At 40.7% G+C, this 22437-nt stretch overlaps 1 protein-coding gene across 1 annotated transcript in view; it reads right to left on the reverse strand.

Annotated features, from left to right (window-relative positions):
* Nucleotides 1-22437, reverse strand: part of mboat2a (membrane bound O-acyltransferase domain containing 2a) — a 68114-nt gene that overhangs the window by 26672 nt on the left and 19005 nt on the right. Inside the window, exon 2 of the mRNA XM_034675502.1 lies at nt 4313-4458. Coding sequence (XP_034531393.1) covers nt 4313-4458 — 146 coding nt within the window. The remainder of the gene's footprint in view (nt 1-4312; nt 4459-22437) is intronic.

Here is a 22437-nt window from a genome sequence, read left to right on the forward strand (position 1 = left end):
AGAGGGAGAGATGATAATGGTGAGACAGACTTATATATGATAAACAAAATAAATGTTGAAACTGAACATTTTGGTTATTTTATGAAAAGAATTTGCTCATTTTTGATTTATTCATGATCCATATCGGTCGACATGGGTCAGAAAGCTGTGTAACACTGTGATGTTATGCTTTCGCTGATCTTCCTTCTGATTCAGACATGAATTATTCAACATCATCTCCTTCAGCCACAACAAACAACCTGATCCCACCGCAGCTCGCCGCCAGCCGCATCATGCACGAGAAGCGTCCATCTGTGCGGTGATCCAATTCAACAACCCCTTACCTGATAACCAGGTAACGTTTCACCTGGTCAGCATCTTCCCTCTTCTTGAATGTCTGCTTACAGTTACCCTGTTTTTTTTATTGTTGAACGCACACACACACACACACACACACACACACACAGATACACACAGCAGCACTTTGAGAGGCACTCTGCCAAAGGTACAGTGGGTTGTCTATAACAGGGCAATAGCTTTCTAATTGGATATCAGTTACTACCCGATCGACCCATTTGCTCTGGCAAGGATGAAGAGATGAGGGCAGAGTGAGGGAGAACGAGGAGGGGCGGGGAGGACAAGTGCCAAACAAGGACAAGGAATGTCAGGAATGACAAGAGAGTGGATGCAGAACATTTAAAAATCAAAATCAAATCAAATTAACTTTATTAGCAATTATTAAAGCAACAATCTCTGCAGCATTAATTATGTCTTTTTTGGATATATTCACTTTAAAATTTGAGTTTTAGACAGGAACATAACTAAGTTAAAGCTCCTGTGAGGATTTTCAAGTTGGCTATGAAACAGACTGAACTTATTCGAGAGACTGTCTTATAACCTACACAAGCAAAAGGGACCGTTATCAAAATGATTCACATGGTCTATAATTTAGTCTTTGCTGCCTGTAGCTGCTGCAAAGGGATGGGTGTTAAATGAGTGAGGGGAAACCCGTTCATTCAATTCTCCACAGCAGAGTTTCATTATGTGAAATACGGGGTGAAGAAAGCAGAGTGAGATGTTTCTTTTCTTACATGTGCACAGGAGATGCAAACTGCAAGCCCCTCACAGAAGCTGTTAAAAAACCACTCGATGCCTCCCGACTGCTTGAACTGCTATGACTACTTTGTCTTTTTTTAACCCATCAAACACATGTGAATACAAAGCAACACGCATTGTGGTTCAACGTAAAAGGAAACAGGTTCTCCCTGACTGTTGGTCTTTATAATGGTAGAGTAGAGTTAGCCTACTGCAAGCTAACAAGCCTGCAAAACATCCTACCATGAGAAAAAAAAGCCCACTGTTAGTGACCAGATTGAGGGTGAATATGCTGCAGAAGACAAAATGCTTATTCTGTTTCGCCCTCAGCTGTGACACTAACTTCTGCATGAACAGAAAAGCAGACTTTAATTCGTCCAAAGGCTCGGACTACATGTGAAACACACTCAAGAACAGTTCATTTTGTATGAATAGATGAAACAATTTGTCCTTAAAAACACAATAAAGTGACATACGAGATTGATTGAAATTCCTTTTTGATGTGGCAAACAGTTCAAGTTTTTAGATTTTCACTTTAATATCTCTGCAGTCAGTCAGAAACCTTGTATCTCCATGTTTCATTTATTTATTTTCTTTCCAATGAATGTGTTCTAGTCACTCTTCGTGCCTAACAGTGGAGACTAAAAAAAATTCAGCCAATGAAAAGCATTTTAAAAGAGCTTGTGACCGAATCCCATTCAGTGGGAAGTAGGGCTGTCAACGAATATTCTAAATTCGAATATATATTCGAATATTTAAAAAAAACGGAGATTCGATTGTGAAAATTAATATTCGACTGTGGAAAAAAACACATCGGTGGCTGTTTTGCGAGTGGGCGCACTGCATGACAGGTCAGGGACAGGTCACAGGAGTCACACATGCACAGCGTGAAGCAGACTGCAGAGAGAAATCCTTCCGTCCCCGGATCCTCAGTGCGCTCTGAACGCGTCTTTTCCTCCGCTGGGAATACAGTGAATAAAAAGAGATTGGGCCTCTTCACACTGACTGTCTTGTGTTTTTGGCAAATAACCTGTCAGGCCTAAGACCCTACATTGACAGTGGACTAAAAGAGCCCAACAATCAGTGACACTGGGATAAAATTCAGTTTTTCCTCTCTTTTTTTATACAAGCGCCAAGAATGTAAGTGGAATACTTTTTCGTTTTTAACTTCAATTAATGTTAATAATATTTGCTTCAATCACTGAATGAAGCCTGCCTATATTAGGGACAAGAGTCAGGACCTTTAATTGTTCGCACAAGTCTTGTTCAGCACTCACGCAGCGCATTGCGCACAGAGAGGGGAGGGGGGCGAGCGAGCGAGCGAAAAGTCTCCAGTCTTAAAAGTGTTACGGTATAGACCATTAGGTCATTTACTTGTTTTGTAATGTGTAGGTATGTTTTAGGCATGTTATATCTTAAAGGTGACATATCACGCTTTTTTCATCAATATATATTGGTCTAAGAGGTCCCCAAAACATGTCTTTAAAGTTTATGTTCAAAAAAACACTTTGAAATTAGATTTTGGTCTGCCTGAAAAGCCCTCTTCTTCAGTCCTCCTCAGAACACTCTGTTTTCCCTCTGACCACGCCCCCTCAGGAAGTGGATGTGCCTCGGCTCTCCAGCACGTTGATCTAATGTTTACATGTTGGCTGAATATACACGGCTGCTCAGAGATGGCGTTACTTCAACCCTCTGAATCTGATCCTGACGGAGAGGCGCCTGTAGCAGGACCTTTCTGAACGATTGGTCACAGATTCTGTGTTTCTTGTTGTTTTATTTGTCAGTATGTCGACGTGTGTCTTGGTACACAGCTACAGCTACGAACATGTAGCTATGTGGCTATGCTAACTAGCACTAGCACTTATCCATGATAAATAAAAATCATCCACTAGATCTTCAAATCTGCAGACGTTGGGAGTAAAACCGACCTTTGTGTTTATTAAGACAGCCTACAACTAGCATGCCTCCCTCCTAAGCTCCTTGTTAGCACACATTTGTGCAGGTAATGAAAAACGGAGGGGGGGATTCAGTATTATTTTATACAGTCTATGGGCTGAACAAGCTCCGAGCTCTGACTCCGTGACAGACCGGATATTGTTGTTACGTAACAAAAACACGGAAGTCTGAAACGGCTCGTTTCACACACATTTACAGAAAGGTGGAGAAATCAGAACAGGGGCAGAATGGATTTTTTTCATTCTCGGGGGGTTTGTAGACATGCCAGGGACACATATTTCAGGTAGAGAACCATTAAAAAGTCAATTTTGCATGATATGTCACCTTTAAATAAAAACACATATACAAGTAGATATCTTTTTGTATTAGTTTGTCCACCTGTGATTGACATAATGCGCAAATATAGATATTCGAATGGTTCGAACCTATGTTTTTTTTTACAGCGAATATTCGAACGTCATTTTGGAGCAATTTTGACAGCCCTAGTGGGAAGCTGTAGTTTTGGAGATACGAGGTTTCAGCCCAACAACGGTAATAATATTTACATTGCTTCAAGAACAAGAATTTAAAATAGCAACTGAGCAAATGTTTGGCACCACTTTTCCTCAATATGTAAATATCACTGCTGTTAGATGGAAACCGTGTAATTCCATATTTCATCAAAAAGTAATTTGTTTAGTCGCTGTTAGTGCCTGCCAGTGGACATTACAACATTTCAGCCAATGAAAAGCATTAAAAAGAGCGTGTGACTGAATCCTGTTCTATGGAAAGCTGTAGTTTTGGAGATTCGAGGTTTCAGCCCAACAACAGCAACAATAAGAACAATACCAAAAGAGCAAAAATTTGAATAAAGTGATAGAAACCGGGCAAATGTTTGGCGCTACTTTTCATCAAGATGTAAGGGTTCATTGATGACTAAAGGAGTGCTTGTCGTCCGATCATTTAATTGAGTGACCTTTTTGGAAATGTGGAAAATCATTGACTGGAGCACAACTGCGGACTTCATTACATAACATAACTTTTCATAACATGCCATCACATAATATTTCATAAGCAAATTACTGGAGCATTAGGTTACCAACATCCTTTGAAACAGTGCAGCTGCTCATACAGTAGATATGTGTTTATGTTAGTTGGAAATTGGAACGCTGCCACAGTCGCCAAGAAAAGGATCTCACTGAGTAATACTGTAGGAGCATATTCTGAGGCAGTAAGGAAGGAGTATGTGACATGACAGCCATGACAAGAAAAGATCTGCAGGGTAACCAGAGCCGTGACTCACCAGCCAAAGCAGAAGAGAGCCAAGTAGAAGCCCAGCAGAGTGGCCACCACATGTCTGATGAAAGGACTGGTCTTACTGGGGTGGAGGTAGATCCGAAACCACACAGCCATCAGGAGGGCGAACAGCTGACATGCCACAAAGTTAACCTGCACGGAAGAACACAAACCATGTTACAGGACACAGATGGAAAGAATTAGAATGCATCATACACAGATGGCTTGAGCTGGCTTATGTGAAGTTTAGGGAGTAGAGTGCTACAGAAGGAGATGAGTGAAAGGTAGGAAGAATGAAGGGAGTAGGAACCAGGAAGTGAGCTCTGTATCAATCAATCAATCAATCAATCAATCAATCAATCAATCAATCAATCAATCAATCAATCAATCAAGCTTTATTTATATAGCACCTTTCATACAAGTCAAATGCAACTGAAAGTGCTTTACAGCGATTGAAAACAAAAAAAAGCAGAAATAAAATAATGGCAAGACATTAAAAAATAAAAATGGATTTTAAAATAGAGAATCAGATTAATATTAAGAGTATAAATAGTTAAAATAAATACATTTAAAAAGGGTAAGGATAAGAGTTAGTAAAATAAGATAAATAGTTAAAATTGGTAAAATAATAAAAGGAACATTTAAATCAATATAACAGTAAAAAGTAAGTAATAAGATTGTTAAACCCTACATAAAAGCCAGACTGAATAAACATGTTTTTAGTTTACGTTTAAAAGTCTGGATATCTCTATCAGCTCCCCTCAGATCCTCTGGCAGGCTGTTCCATAGTTTAGGAGCATAGTGGCTGAAAGCAGCGTCACCAAATGTTTTCGTTCTCCTCTGAGGAACAGCTAAAAGAGAAGAGCCAGAGGATCTCAGAGGCCTTCCTGGTTTATACACTAAAAGCATCCCTGGTATGTAGTCTGGTGCGAGGCCATGCAGCGCCTCAAAAACTAGTGAAATAATTTTAAAATCAATTCGAAAAGAAACAGGCAGCCAATGTAAAAATTTTAAAATAGGCGCAATGTGTGTAGGAGAAGGTGTGAAAATATACAAATACAGGAGCATATATGAGCACACATGTCACAACAGAGTAAATCCCAGATGCCGATTTATCCCCTTCGTGATATGGTTCACTGAGATCTGAAACTATATAATTATTTATGGTTTTCACTCATGTAAAGGTTTTGAATTAAATAGCTTCATCATGCATAAACAGTACTCTCTCTCAGTCAGACACTAGACATCAGCCCTAACATTCAACACATGCCACCCTGTGTTTCATTAGTATACATGTCTTTCTAGGAGCAATGCATAGAGGCATTGACAGGTCATAGTAAAGCTGGGTGAGAGCTGGTGTTTGAGTCCTTGTTTCATCTGCTAATGTCTCTAAATGGCACAGCAAAGAGGCTTTACTCCAGACAATAGCAAGATTGACTGGATCCATCGAGGGGAGAACAATGGAAACCTCTCTGTTTGATTACTCACACTTGATCTCTGTTCATCCTGGACTACACTGTGTAAGATAGAAAACTAATGCATATATAATGTATGCATTATATCCTATTAATCAAACTGAATCTAATTATTAAGTCAAACGTGCATTTAAGTATTTTTTGATCATTGTTCCTCGAAGTTCTTGCCAAAGTTGAAGGCAATGCCGTGTATGTGTATGCAGTATGTCTCCTATGTCACTGGGAAATGTCTTGTTCTCATATTTCACCTACACACTTGCACGCGCATTCAACCAGAAGGGTTGGGTGAGTAGTTGCAAAGAAAGGGCTGCTACTCCAGGGCACGAACCCCAGATTTGTGGTCATACCTAGACAGTGACTGTATATTTTTAACACCCTTGCTGGAGCAAGAGTATTTAAAGGGTGATTTGTGAGTAGCAGTGGTTGGAAATGAATTGCAGAGACAATATTATGTCATTTTACTGAATACTGTAAAAAGTGATCCACCAAGAAGCCATGGTTTGTTTGATTTCATGTTCAATGACGCATGTCTGAATGGACAAAGGCCTTCGCGTGTATATAGGTCATGTTAACAGATCCGTCTGGCCAGTAAGCAGTGAAAGGCTATAGTGACACTGAGAGTACCATCCATTATCTATGGATCCTGCATGATTAATGAGAGAGAGGGAGAGGTACAGCCTTAAGTATCATTTAGTCTGCACGACTGACAGATGTAGCAACAAATCATGTGAAGCATTAGCACAAGTGTACCATATCAGATGGCATTTGGTTGGAGAGAGGGGGTTTCACACACGCAATGCATTGAGCTGGCATAACTGGAATATGCTGCGTATTTCATAGATGGCACTGTTCAAGGAAGGGATCAAATTCAGACAATGAAAAATTAAAGGCAGGAACCAAATAGGTAAAGAGTAAAATGAACAGATGATCAAACAAGGAACACAGTTGAGGCAACGAAGGGTTAAAAATGGCAAATATTTGTGGAAAGGATCCATTTCCTATTACGTATTTAAAAAAGACCCCAATTCAGATTATCAGGAGCGGAAGCAACAAATAATGAACGCATAAACCTAATACAGACTAAGAAAGTAAAAGAATCAACTAACCAAAATAAAACCTGATTCAGACTATGAAGAGTAGAAGCAGCACATAAATACAGAGGAACCCAATTCAGACGAGGAAGATGAAATTAACAAATGATCAAAGGAGGAATAAGCTTCAGACAACAATGAGTAAAAATGGCAAATATTCAAGGAAGGGACCAAATTCTTGTAAGAAAAGGAGAACCATCCAAAAACAAACCCAATTCAGACAAAGAAAGTTTAAAGTAACAAGTAACCAAGACAATGAGGAGCAGAAGCAACAAATAAACACAGAGAAAGCCAAATCAGGCTAAAAGGAATAGAAGCAACAAATTAAAAGAGAGAAACCCAATTCTGGCCACAGAGAGTAAAAGTAGAAAATTATGTGGAAGTAGTTTGGCCTGCTTGGTGCAAAGGCGGGGTCCTTATCACACTTGTCAGTGGATTGGCTCCTGACCTGTGACTATTTGACACATGTAATCCCCACTCTCTCTATCCCATTTCCTGTCTCCTGTCTCTTTTTTTTAATCTGTCCTGTCTTTAAAAGGAAGAGGCCAAAAGAAGAAGAATCTTAAAGTAGCCGGTGATCTTGAGGAGTCAGCAAATCGTCAAAGGAAAACCTGATTGAAATTAAGAGAAGTGCATTTAGCAAATAAACAAGGAAGGAGCAAAATCCAGAGTAGGAGGAGTAAAGTCTGATTTATACTTCTACGTCGAATCGACGGCGTAGCCTACGCGGGGGGTCCATGTATGCAACATGTATCAGCTGTAGATTAACATAACACGCTCTGAATCACTATGGAAATGTAAACAGAGATCGTAGCGGGGACGGAAGCAGGCGACGGGATATCAGAGAGACCACACTGCCCTCAAGCGTTTGGGAGAAGAAATGCTGCGTGACACTGACACATCGACGCACAAGTATTTGGTGCTCATGTCCGCTTCAGCCCCTGCTGCATGGGGCGACACAGCAGTAGAAATCAGCCTTAAGGGTGACACATTTTCATGGACAAACCCCAATGTGGACAACCAAAAGAAAAATGATAAACAGATCAGGAATGAAACATAACTCAGACTGAAAAGAGTAAATGTAATATTCAAGGGAGGAACTCAATTCAGACTTAAGTAAAAGTAGAATCCAATGAAGGAAAGAATCAAAAGTTTACACTGAAGCGTGAAGGAGCAAATAAGGAAGTAATCCAATTCGGATCAAGAAGAGTACAACTAGCAAACAATCAGGACGGCACCCAGTTGGACTAAAGGGGTGCCGTGACCAAGGGCGAAAGCGAGCTTAGACAATATAAATAAAATCAAGACACACGCCCAATCATTAATACGAAGAGTACAATTAATACATAATCAATCAGGAGGACTTTGTACAATTATGCTTCCATTGCTATTTTATGAGCTAAAAATAATAACTGAAAAGGGAAGTAATCCAAGTTATGCTGCTGGCAGTTGTTTGCTATGCAGGTGTGTCATTTCAGCAACTGATAAAGTCTATATGCTATCAGAAAGCAAACTATCCTGCAGGGCTGTTTAGGATCAAGGCAAACAACCCTTCCCTTCTGTGTGCAAATAACAGTGTTTGTTCAGACTGGGAGCTATAGCCATCATTCAACCATGAATAATACCCTACGTGGGCTTAGTTTTTGTCCAAACTGATCCCTCCTTATGTGAATAACCAATCGTGTTGTGCTGATTCAATATGGGAAATCTCTAGTGTAACATATCAGAGCAAAGTCAGAGCAAGGTTCATCTGCTGCCCTCCTCCCTAATCAATCTAAAAATAAAACATGACGCCCTTGTAATGATGACAAGTCGCATCAAATAGACCTCCTCTGGCTCCCCACTTCTCATGCAGCCCTCTTTTTCAAGCTGTGTTTACCAAATCCTCAGCTCTGGGTGTCATTTCACGCTTTGATTACTTCAAGCTACTCTCTTTAAGAGGAGGACATTGCTAGCTGTTGGTTGAATGAGAAGCTGACTTGCACACAGAGAGACTGACGGGCTCATTTGCCAGCTGGAAAACATCTGACACTTATCATAGTCACTGAGTTATAAACGCAACCCAGAGTCTAAAATTGCGAGTCTTTGAAAGAGTCAGATGGTTAGAGCAAGATTCCATCTGGTTGTCATCAGTTACACACATACCTACACGAGCGTTACAACAACTAACCAAACAGAGGCTTGTTTAAAGAATAAAATCAAACTACTGTTAAGGTGATTGTTTCCCGTCTTTAGAAGAGGGGTGACAAATGTACTTAAAGTTGAGTTCAGCTACACCCTCGGTCTTTGCACTAGCCTGAGAGCTAGAGGGTGTGAGATCAGCCCCTCCCTGGATATCAACACATTGCTTTGTCGGGAAGGAATTTCATGTAGGAGACTGGAAGGGCGTGACAGAGGAACTGCATTGTTCAAGGCTGCAGCAAAGCAAAGCTGTGGGTTGGGTGACTTACTTGAAAGCAGACTGTGTTTGAATTATTAAGCTTCTTGTGTAACATGGAGAATAAGACTGCTGTGGCTGACATGACAGCATTTGGATTATGAAGTGTGAATGGTTACCAGGGAATAGAACAAAACAGAAGTTAAAGCCTAACTTGAAAAATGCAGGTGGCTCTTTGAGAAATCTGTAGGGCAGCCATCCGCTGGGCAGCTTGTACTGTTATTCCATAAACCTACACTGCAAAAAGCCAGCCTTCAAAAACAAGACAAAAAATACAAAAATTGGGTGTATATTACTTAAACTAGGCAAAATTATCTGCAAATACAACAAGAAAATTTGGCTTGTCAAGACTTTCCAAAACAAGTAAAAATATCTAACTTCAATGAACCCAGAAATACCTATATCAACTAAATCATGGGCGCGCAACATAACCATTAGGCCAAGTCCGCGACCTACTGCCATTATCTTGACATAATGACATGCACTAGGCATTACATTCCTTGAAACCAGCAAAGTTATACTAAAAACTAATTTACTTTTCTTGATGGAAAGACAAAAGTTAATATATGTCTCATTCTGTAGGATCATTTTCTGCCTTGTAATTTGGAAGAGCTTATCTGAATGTAATTATTTCTGATTGAAACGGTTTGAAATGTTAAATGTTTAAATATTAAGTGTCAGTTTACAGTACTGTGCCAACTGTACTAGTATATATTAGTACCATAGACTGTAAAAAATATGGACGTAGTATACGTGACGTCACCCATCTGTTTCTGAAGAGCTGTTTTGAGGCCAACTGGCTGCGGCAGCCATATTGCTTCTGTCGAGCCAGTGTGACGTAAAGAGGCGGGCTTTGAGCCTCCTAGCCAACAGCTGCAGTGTTCCTGCAGTCAGATGTGCCTCTCATTGGAAGACTAGTAATCTCAATATCTTCTAAATTACCGAATTAGAAAAAAATTAACCCCCCCTCACAGTGAGAGGACATCGAGAAATTAGCTATTCAGACTACACTCATCTTTTGTACCAGGCTGTAAACATGTTTATTAATGCTGCAAAGATCGTCTTTTCCCCATTCATGTGTATGTGACTTCCGGTACTTCAGGAGCCAGCCTCAAGCGGATCCTCGATGAACTGCAGCTTTTAACACTTCCGCATTGGACTCATATTTTTAGACCGGAGGTTGCCGCTTGATTAGTACATATTATATATTGTTTCATTGAAAATAAAAAAAATAAAAGCAGTGGATTACACTTGGCTGTCATTTGTTTTAATTGTGTGAAGAGATACAATTGTGTCAATGTCATGATTTCTTATTTCATGCTTGAAATAAGAAATGATGACTTTGAAAAAGCAGTTTTATGCTTGTGAGTGTTGATGAAACAGCTTTGTAACAGTTGATATTCTAGTTTCAAGCATGCATTACTCAATATAGGTCATAAAATCTCAGTGACAAGCTGTAATATCTTACTGAGATAATTAAGGCCCAAAACACTCAAATCAAGTGAAACACTCTAACATAAAAACTGCTTAGTGAGAAAATCTTATCAGGCAAAAAATAAGCAAATTTCACCCTCATCTGAGATATTCCATCTTACTTAGATTTCAGTTTTCGCAGTGTATATAATTAAGAGCGTTGTGAAAGCTGGTTAAAAGCAAAAACTTCATAATGGTTCATTTCTGATGATATATAATGATTCATTTAACTCTAAAATGACACTATGAGTGTCTTCTCTTGATCTGGATCACTGTAAACACACATGCTCATGAGTAAACCATGCAGTATAGCTTAACTTAAAGGCTGTTTGATTCATTCCCAGCCCATCCTCAGACATTAAGATGTCTAATTTTTCGCCTTTAAGAATGGAACTGAATCCAAAAATGTTGTGGCGCTATACACTGACATTAGAAATGAATGCAACAGATGAGTAATCAACTGTCGAAGTAAACACAACTGTTGGTGGATCAGCTCTTTTTCGCCTGAGCAGCTGTTACGTAATGGGACCACATGCTCGTAGACTTGAAACATTTCACTGACAGATGTGATTTTATTTTGAGAACTGATGATAGAAAAGCATCCTCTTTGTTGTGATGTCATCTTATGTTACAGATGCCTTCCACATAAGAATTATGGGAGATCTACCAACTGCTGTTTTTTGCCATCTGCAGTGAAGCAGCGCTCGCAGGAGATTGTTAGATAATGCACAGCATGACAAAAAGAAAAAAGATCTGAGCGCCTTTAGAGACAGAACCCTTGTTGATATTCTCAGACTTTGTTAAAGGACGAGGCTAAATGTGTTTCCGCTCAGCCGGTCGACAGTGTTAGGATAGTAGTTTACTGAATAAACATTTCGCAACAGACAAGCTTTAGTGCCAGGGTGCGATGTTTCTTCATTCATAATACATGGATCTCCTCTTCCATTATTGATTCACTCTGAAGTCAAGCTTACCCTGGGGTACGCCGCTCTCATTGTTTCAGAATGTGGGGCAGAATATCTGTGCTGCAGAATTGTTTGTGGGAGATTCAAAGGGAGCCACAGAAAAAAAGAAAAAAAACATTAAGCTGCTATTTTGGATAAATGCACTGCAGCAAAAAAACCTCTGAAACACGTTCAATGGGACAAAGAAAGACCAGAGACTCTGGACAGAGTTCACTGATGAAGGGCGGGAGAACCAAAACATTGAATGAACTTCGGGTGTGACTGTGGTGAAATATGAAACTATGCAAATACAAGCAAAGCAGGGCTTGTGAACATAAGTTGGACACATGGGGTTTTGGAAACCTGCCTCTGTGGCTCCTCAATCTACTAATGTTTACTTGGCAGAGCAAAGAGACAACTACTGCTCTGTTTTCTTTCTTGTCACGTTTGTTATCAAATGTCAGTAACACAATATTTGCTTCAAACACGCAAAATAAACAGACCCAACAGTGTTTGATGGGAACATACCTTTAAGCTGTGACAGTTTAGCTCAATACCTGGAGGGGGGGTGTTGGGTTTTAACAGTAGGGTCTGGAAATGCATGAAGATCAGACACTGGGCCTCAATAAGTAATAATTTAAACACTTAAATACTAAAATCAACAAAATCAAAGCAGAATTAATTTATTGCATTGTTACAATCTCTTAAAAAAATACTTATATCAATATCAGGCAGTGAAGCGGCTCTTTGGTAGTGGCAGAAAAACACAGAGACAGTAGAAATACAACATAAAAACTGGATCACGAGACACAGAAACATCAGATATGTGGGATGCATGATATCAGTCTGTTACATTTTCATATACACAACTGTATTAAATAATAATTTATTTTATCTGCCAATTAACAAGCCTACTATCTGACAAAAAAGATGGCTGCGTGCCATCTGCCATTACATACAGAGAAGAAGAGCAAGCGTGGACGCAACAAGCTGGCAACAGAGTAACAATGGCTTCACCAGTGTTCTTGTTTTCGAGGAGAACTTGGCTGCATTTTGCAAAACATGTGACACAAGAATTCAGAGAGGAGGAAAAAAATTCTGCAGGTTTTAACCAAGCGGCAACCTCAGACGTGATAACTGAAGCGAATGCAGTAAAAAAAAAAAAAAACTGCAGTTCCTCGAGTGTCCACTAGAGGCTAGCTTTGGAAGTACTGTAAACCACATACACACCCATTCAAAAAAGCCGATCCTCACAGTAGAAATAAACATATTTACAGCCTGGTACAAAAAATGACATCAGTCTGATTAGCTCTTCTATCGGCACACACTGTACGGGGTTAATTTTTTCATGACTCAGCAGTTTGGAAGACATTCAGTTTTCGTGTTTTGACAGGCGGGAACACTGTAGCTGCTTGCAATGAAGCTCAAAGCTCGCCTCTTTACCTCACACTAGCTGGACAGAAGTTAGGTTGAGTTTAGCATTTCCAATATGGCACCCACCGACGATATGCTTCAAAATAAGACTTCAGAAACAGATGGGTGACATCACGGATAGTACCCGAAAAAGTGGTCATGCCGACAAAGATGTACTGAGGACTCACGAAGCAGCAGCAGACACAGCTAGCATAAGAAGCCAATAACACAGCAGGTGCTAATTCAACCAGAGACAACCCAAAGCTAAAGCAGTTCACGACAAAATCCCTAAATTATTATCATTTGGGCTTGTGAGTAATCTGTGTGAAATTTAAGGTGTTGATGTTACCTGAAGCAAACAGGAATTGGACGGCAGACAGACTGGAGGGTGTATTTGATTTCCTGTACCACTAACTAAATGCCAAGACAAGCAGCGAGTTTGATCGACTGTAACTGTGCAGCTGCGTTCTGCAGCATCAGTAATGAAATGCCACAGTTCAACAAGTTCATACAAGTATTACCTCGCTTTAGAATACACATCCTTCACAGTGGATGTCTTCTGCAGAAAGAAAGGAGGGGGAAAAGATGGCTGGAACTTTGATCATCACCTGTTCCTGGTTAGGTATGCAGAGTAAAATAATCCAGCTTTGTGACACTGAAAACTTCGGCAGTGGGCTCCTGCTTGGTAGTGCACTCGCTAAGATGATAGCTTATCAATTGCATGGCATTACAGTGTGCACAGACGAGAGACGCCTCAGGAGACAGACACACTGAGGCTGTTTTGATGGGCAGTGGGCGCCGGTGAGCGATTAGCGTTAAAAGGACAACAAGCTACAAGGCGGTTCCACCTGGCAGCTGTGGCACGGGCTCAGCTCGGCTTTAAGCAGCCACATTACGGACTAACACGAGGACTGGCAGAGGGAAAGAAGCCAAAGCGAGGGAGGAAGTTATTGTGGATGCAGTGGAAGACAGAGATAAGCCAGCTTCCTGTAGCTAATTGTGGAGTCAAACACAAAGTGTATGTCTCTCTCTGTCTATGCAGGAGAGGAAACAAAAAGGCTTGAGCACTGCTTTTCCACTTTTCCTTTTTGTCATTCACCTGCAGTTTCCTCCCATCTCTTTTCGTCCCAAAATAACTCAGAAAGAAGTGCACCTTCTTTCTGGATTACTACGAAGTTTAAAGGGCACTTTGAACTTATGTTTGAGTTGAACATATCAGCTGGAAATGTCACGTCAGAGAGGAGCTGCAGCCTGGCAGAGAGGTTTTGGAGAGGGGATAGTGCAGGAAGGGGACAGACGGCTGGTGAGTCATTTATCCTCAGGGCTTCTTTTTCTAAAAAACAGGAGCAACAATCTTCAGCTGTGTTTTTTGGCTCAGTGAGGCAGTGTAGGTACACTGGAGGAAGCTGTACTTTGAGCTAAGTGTGAACATCACCGTGTTAACATAATCACAAAGCAAAACTAACAAGTTGATGTTTGGCAGGCACAATGGTGAACGTGTTCATCGTCTTAGTGTGAAGTGACAGCATGCTAAAATCAACTTAGAAGCATTAAATACAAGACAAGTTGAAAATGACAGGAAGAGAATTTGTTTTGTTGATTTGATCATAAACTTAAAACAAAGTATGAGACCGATTCAAACTCAGACCAGATTGTGTTACAAAATTTAAAATTGATGTTTCACAAAAGACTCTTTCACATGTTTGCAGACCTGAACATTTCTATAAAATTTTTTTTAGAAATTTTCAGGAGCTCTGCCCCAAAATATTCTTAAGCAGCTTGTTCACATGTGCCTCACAGCTAGAAGTCTTTCCTTTGGATGATAAAGACAAAGCGACAGAGATCAATGCTAACGTTCTCAACGCTGCCATAGCCAGACTCCAGACAGACCACCAGAGTGCCCTCTTCCAGATCTCCGGGGACTTCAACCATTTATTTTCTACATAGCTTATTTTGTCTTCTGTACATACTTTTATTATCATTACTTTCATTGTATATGTATTTATATCTTATTAAATACTTCTTATATTAACATTATTTTATATTCTTAATTATTGTGTACCTCTGATGTTTGTGGTGATAATATTGGTTGTTTGTGTTCACACATGCAGCCCAACCAGAAAATGTTGCTAAGTAAACAGGATTTTGAATACTGGTCGACAGACTTGCGCCCAATTTCAGCCCTCAGGCCAAACCCCAGTCTAAATTGGGTAGTTGCCCTTTAGAGGGGTGGCACTAAGAGTGGTGGTGGAAAGTGGTAAGCATAACGGTTTAAGCACATGCACAATATATAGTACAGAGGCTTTTTTCCTCGTCACTGTTGTCCCTGGTTCAACAGCATGCTTTCCCCCACTCTGCACTCCCCACATTTACTCTCTCTCTTCAGCTGTCTCATTAATAAAGGCAAAAAATGCGGCAAAAATTAGTTAACCTTGAGTGTTTTCTCTCACTCAACTCACTTTGAGATGCTCCTGAAAAACACTCCCTACCAAGGCCTTGGGATATGTGCAGAAGATTATACATCAATGCATCCAACTGTTGTCCTGATGTTTTCCTCAAATCCAAAAATGCCAATCTGATGATGGTGCTGGACGAAAAGAAGACCAAAAGCATCAGGGCGTATCCTCTGGGAGCCATGAGCATCTGCTGGGAAAATAATGTATCCTTTGATACAATGTGAATGATACGGGAAGGCTTTGGCAATTTATTCCATACTTGTAGAGATCTTGAGTCTTTTCTCAAATGGTTGTAAAATTGACCAAAATGTAACAAACTCAGGGGAGCATGAATACAAAGAGGGTGAAATCTGGCAAGGAATCTAAATAACCTGTAAACTTACACTTTCTGACCTGTATTTATTTTTGAGTCTAACAACAAACCAGAAGAAAGTGCTGTACCCAAGGTTCCCATGATGGCACACAGACATCAGATTATCATCTGAGTCAAACTGGCTTGTTGAGTCTGACCTGCTCCCAGAGGGTGGAGGACACTTTTCCCAGGGGAGAACTCGTTGCTAATGATGTTGACCGCTTCACTGAGCCCAAGAAACACCACAATAGGGCCAAAAAGATAATGACCAATAGTTCATAATTTTAGGGATTTTTTTTTCCTTACTGTTCATTGTTTATTTTAAAATCAGCCCTTCATCTCGCTCATTTTCAGGTTTTGACTGGGACAATAAAAAATCTGCCCTTTCCTTGTAGACTTGCATCATCTCCAAACATTTCAAATAGAGGATCAAACAGCATCAAAGCTTTACTTGAATAAGAACTTTGGCTTGATGTTAAAAAGAAAACAAGTTACTGCCTAAGTCGCAACTGGACTTTTAAAGTATGTAAAAAAGTTAGTCCAACTGAAATAGCACTAAGTTGGGGTGCTGGTGGCCTAGCAGTCTAAGCACCCCATGTATGGAGGCTATAGTCCTTGTCGCAGAGGTAGCCGGTTCGACTCCCGGCCGGTCGACCATTTGCTGCATGTCTTCCCCCACTCTCTACTCCCCACATTTCCTGTGTCTCTTCAGCTGTCCTATAAATAAAGGCAAAAAAGCCCCAAAATATTACTTAAAAAAAGAAATGGAACTAAGTCAAATTTCTTGAGGTTGGACTAAAAAACCTAGATAATATAGTTGTGGATCCATTTCCTCTAGCATGTATAATCTATCTCAATCAGCACCATACTGACCTGGGCGTTCTGCATATGCTCCTCAGTTTGCACGCCGGGCTTTGACCCGGAAGTCAAACGGCATAACTGGGTAGAAAGAAACCTGTTGTTGTTGTCTACTCTTGGATTTCTCTATAAGTACTTTGTTTTTGTATGTCATGTAATAAGTCAGCTGGAAGATGGTAATATAGTAAGTAGCTGAAAAGGGACGTATCGCCACCTACTGTAGTGGAGTTGGAAATACTGTTGTCAATAAATTGATTCTTGTTCAATGTACTTGTAGCTGAGTACTTTTACCGTGTGGTTTTAAAATGTAGATTTTATAATGATACCGACCTATATTTACCTCACTGTAAAGCCACACAGTTGTTTGCTCGTTAATGCTTGTTAATGCTCGTTAACAGTGCAGGTGTCCACTCTGTCCCTCTGCTTTACTAACACACACTATCCTACGGACAACAAGCCTGGTCAACATGGGATTGTCACAATGGAATCACCAGTGACACTTTTTAAACACAGAGTACAAGAGAACAGGAGGGAAACTATCTGAGCAGATTATAGTCATTTGTGAACAAACATTGATACAAGTTTAGAATATAAAAAGACAACATAATACATGACCTAGCTTAACTTAAACTGGCATTTCTGGATATACTATTTTCAATGAAAGACCACATGAAGTTTTCTACAGGCGGAGTAGGCATTTAAAACGTCAATAATCGCCGTCAATCATGTCACTTGATTGTTGGACGGCCAAAACTGTGACCACAATTAAAATCTGATTGATTGTGCAACACATACAAACCCACATCGACTCTCACGTACACACAATGGAGGTAACATCTTCTTTTATAAATAGTCCTTCACTCCTCCTCCTTTTACATGCTCCTAAAATAGTTCCTTTCGCAAATGCTTCCCTATGTGAGTCTCACTCACAGCTACCACTGGGTTTTCATATGTGCATGTGTGAGTACCTTGATCTGCTTGTGTGCATATACACAAAGTGGGGGATAAATTTAGATAGTCATTAGCATAAAACCCTTTTTTTTCCATGTCATTAAGTCACTGCCCACCCCCACCCTCACCAACACAACCCAACTAGTCCCGCTCTGCACGGTCTCATTTCATTTCCATCAGCTCTAGTCTAGAGTGACTCATGCAGATACACCGCCTCAGTATAGGGGGGGATTTAGAGCCTTCAAATTACACTCAACTACAGTGGGACTGTATTTTGCACCACAAGTGACTGTAGAATGATAAACATATACTATCCTAATCCTTCTTAGAGAGCACCTCGCACCCACAGAAACTCCAGGCTGACGGTATTTTCATTTTAGGTGAGTCGTGGGGAGAGCACTGATGTCTAATTCTCTCCAACACAGGATTAAGAAGCTTATTGTAACTGTTAGCAAATGTCAGAAATGGTGTGAGAGGAGAAGAGAGCAAAATGGGGTCAGATACAAGGCAGCAAAATCCATGGGAAGTGTGGAGTATCTCTAGAAGGAGGAGGTTTATGAAGCGATAGTCGAGAGGCCAATCAAAACCTTTGATACCAGGAAGTGGAGTAAAAATCCCAGCTACAGTTTGTCATCATGATGTTCAATCCTCTGCTATGCAACCTCATTTTTTGGCTTGGAAGAAATGAGAGCAGTGAAATGTTTGCCAGACTCGAACAAACACCAGCGAAGAAGCACGCACGCACATATTTCCTGCAACCAGACACACAGCGTTGAAGGTGATGTCACGACTGCTGTAGTCATGGCCAATGAATGTGGCACATCGCTCCAAGAGACACACTGACTTTTCTCTGTTTGTGAGTGTTCTCAGTGGAACTAAATCATGCTGACAGTACAGAAACAACAGCGGTCTTGTTCTTAGCATCAATGCAACAAAGCTCTCACTTACCACTCACAGTGCCCCCTGTGCCTACTCACAAACACACACACATAAACCCAAAAAATAAAAGAAGGATATTGAGGACTCTTTGGACGGTTCCTCACCTCATGTCAAGTCACAAGTGTGTCTGCTGAATGAGAAGTGGAAGCATGATAATTGCAGAACAGAGGATTAAACTGTTAAGCAAAGCAAAAGATAAGTTGTTTGGATTTTGTGTTGAAATGCCGGCAGCCGTCGATTTAGTACAGACAAAATAAAAACACCACTTTGATTTTGTTGATGTCAGGAATCATGAGACCAAGGGTGCCAGACGCAGGAGCAGCAAAAAGAAAGCATGCCATGACCGCAGACACACACACAGACTGGAACACGGTGTAAAAGCCTGGAGAGTGGCGCTCTCCTCTGAGCTGATCCACACAGACCCCAGTCAGGCTCTACGGTCAGCCAGGCTATTAATAGCATAACAATCAACCATTCCCCACAAGGCAGCCAGCAGCTCTGGGCCAGAACCATGCACATAGAATGTGTGTGCGTGCACGTGTGTGTGTGTCTGGAGATCCTTTCTTGGAACACATGAGCCCAACCCTAGCAAAGACTACAGGGCTGCCTTTGGTCAGAAATGTCATTGCTGTTCTGATCAGGCATCTTGTTGCCTCAGGGGAGAGTGTAATGGTGAAATGATGTCATCACAGCGATGGGTGACCTTGATTCAGTGCACTCATGCACATGAACATACAGTGTGTTACCATGACAAACAAAAACAAAACCCAGAGTGACAAAAGTACAGAAAGGAGGAGAGAAAGACGTGAGTACACATCATTAGCAAACATTCTCTGTCTTGTGAGTGCACACACATCTCTCCGTGTTTTCCTTCCTCTACCGTCTCTTTACATTTCTGAACAAGCCTCGCTTCACACCACTTACCCTCTAACATAAGTGCAACTCTCAAAGCAAACAACTGCCAGCCATATGCAAGAGACTTCCTGGCATCATTACAAAGAGGAAGAGGCAGACAAACACGGAGATGTAAATAGAAATATTTTGAAGAAGTAGTCTGCACCGCGTCTCACTGAAGGACCAGACATGATTCAAAAAGTAATTTGCAGCTGCTAAACTGATAAAGTGATGAAATCACTTCTGACTGATTATGCCATCTATTAGATTTATTCATGCTGCCTGTGGATGCATGTCTCTTCTGCAGTGCTGAGTAATGTTAATACATAATAATAGGGAGCATTGTTTGACAGCTCTTTGATGTGCACGTAACTGATGGCAAACAACTGCCAGCCCAGCAGTGTGGGCATCGGATTTATTATATGATTTACTATAAAGAAGCAGAGAGGGAGAGACTATTGAAGAGTTCTTTAAAGCAGTGCTTCACAAAGCATATTTGATCCATTGCTGTAAACATAAATACAAAAATTGTTGCAAATTTTGAGATTAAACCCATAGACTGTAAAAAATATGGACGTAGTATCCGTGACGTCACCCATCTGTTTCTGAAGAGCTGTTTTGAGGCCAATCGGCTGCGGCAGCCATATTGCTTCTGTCGAGCCAGTGTGGCGTAAAGAGGCGGGCTTTGAGCCTCCTAGCCAACAGCTGCAGTGTTCCCACAGGCAGCTGTGCCTCTCATTGGAAGACTGGTAATCTCAATATCTTCGAAATTGCCGAATTAGAAAAAAATTCACCCCCCTCACAGTGAGAGGACGTCGAGAAATTAGCTATTCAGACTACACTCATCTTTTGTACCAGGCTGTAAATATGTTTATTAATGCTGCAAAGATCGTCTTTTCCCCATTCATGTGTATGTGACTTCCGGTACTTCCGGAGCCCAGCCTCAAGAGGATCCTCGATGAACTGCAGCTTTTAACACTTCCGCATTGACTCGTATTTTTAGACCGGAGGTTGCCGCTTGATTAAACCATGTAAACAAAAACATCATCAGTGTTCTCCTTTACTTTGTTGCAACATGAACCTTGAGGAAATGATGCTGCTTGTAGCCTTTTTGAAATTACAAAGATATATGTACGCAATATATAAACACACAACAATTAACCACCTCAGGTGCAATGTGGGACTCCAGTCTCTGGTACTGTTATTTTGGGGGTCGCAGACTAAAATGTTTTGGAACCCCTTGCTTTAAGAGTTTTTGTTTTGTTTTGTTTTTTTTCCAGGCTTCATACAGTTCCTCTGGTGCCTCTGTTGAAACGATACATAAATTAAAGAGAGGAAAAAATCCCCATTATTTTCACACTGGTGTTTAGAAAACCCTAATTTTTGCCTCTGTGCGAAACGCTTCGTTTTAGCCGCTGTCTCTTTAAGACCCCCGCTCCACTGATTGGCTAGCCTTCTGGAGGCCTGTCGGAAGCAGAGCTATGGGTATTGCAACCTCCATTTTGCCGAGGGGCAAGTTATTCCACTGTGCAATCAACACAGATGAACCAGGAGCTGTAGAAATACAGCTCTGCTCGGTAGGAGACCCTCATTTGATGACCTCATCATTTCAGAAAGTCTCATGAAGATCTCGTGAAGATCTCGCGGTATTTTAAGAACAGGCCTTTTAAGAAGCTTACACACAAATTCAGGGATTACTACAACGCATGTACGCCTAGCCATTTAAAAAGTTGAGTATGGACTTCCAACATTATTACTTTATATCTATGTTTGAAATATGAGAAAGCATAATACCGCCTCTATAAAGAAATGTAGTAACAACTCTTTGTAGCGTCCAGCTAGCTCATTACAATGCTTTCTATTATCTTTTATTTTGTTCATGTGGATACAAGGTCTGCCACTGCATGATATAAGCTAAGTTTTAAGAGTTTATGTTAGCTGTAACTTGTTATTTCTCTCAATCTGCTGTTCTTCATGTTTGGCACTTTCCTGTGTTTGCAACATGCCTCTCCTGAATTCATTTTTTTCACCTATCAATGGATACTAATCAATCTGAGGGTGGCTGATAGCTTCATCAGACTGCATCACAGTTGAGTGAAAGCAAGGCCATTATACCCTGGCCTCCCTCCAAGAGTTAAGTAAACACATGCAAAGTGTACAGTACAGTACATGGATGTATTATGAATGGGTTGCTTTGTATGTGAAGTTTATGAGCTTGTATCTCGGTCTAATGTCAAATCTTGAATAGTCAAAGGAGGCATCATAAAGACCGACAATACAAGCCACTTTGGAGGCAGTCATATCCTAAAAATATGGCGACATTGTGGACTTTGTTTCCAGGCTGTGATGGTAGACGCTGGATTTAGTGTGAGATTCCAATGCAGCTAAAAGTGTGCTTGTTTCTGCTCACCCTGCTCCGTTCACCCATCCCCTCGGAGGGAAAATTCTTCAGCCAAACTTTAATCGCCACCCTCCTGTTGTTAGAATACTGTACCATGGCTGTAGCTCAGCAACATGGACCACATATTACTCAGAGATTTAAAGGGAGCGCTGCCATGACCAGCCTTTGGTTTAATAATTAAAGAGGAACTTGTAAGGTCGAGAATTTTCCCTCAAAGCGAAGGCAGTGGGTATAATTTATGTGATACCGTGGGCTACACTCTGAAGCCTCCTGAAGGTCTGTCTAAATTCATGCTCATAAACTTTTTGAAGATCACTGTTAAGTACACGTTTGACTACGATTCGAAAGCTCAATGGACTGAACAGCAGTAAACCTGGAAAGAAGACAACCTACATTTGACTCATGACTTTCTAACCATAGTTACTGTGCAGCAGAGAAATTGTTTCAT

This window comes from Notolabrus celidotus, chromosome 22 (genome assembly GCF_009762535.1).
Source record: "Notolabrus celidotus isolate fNotCel1 chromosome 22, fNotCel1.pri, whole genome shotgun sequence".
Classification (NCBI taxonomy): domain Eukaryota; kingdom Metazoa; phylum Chordata; class Actinopteri; order Labriformes; family Labridae; genus Notolabrus; species Notolabrus celidotus.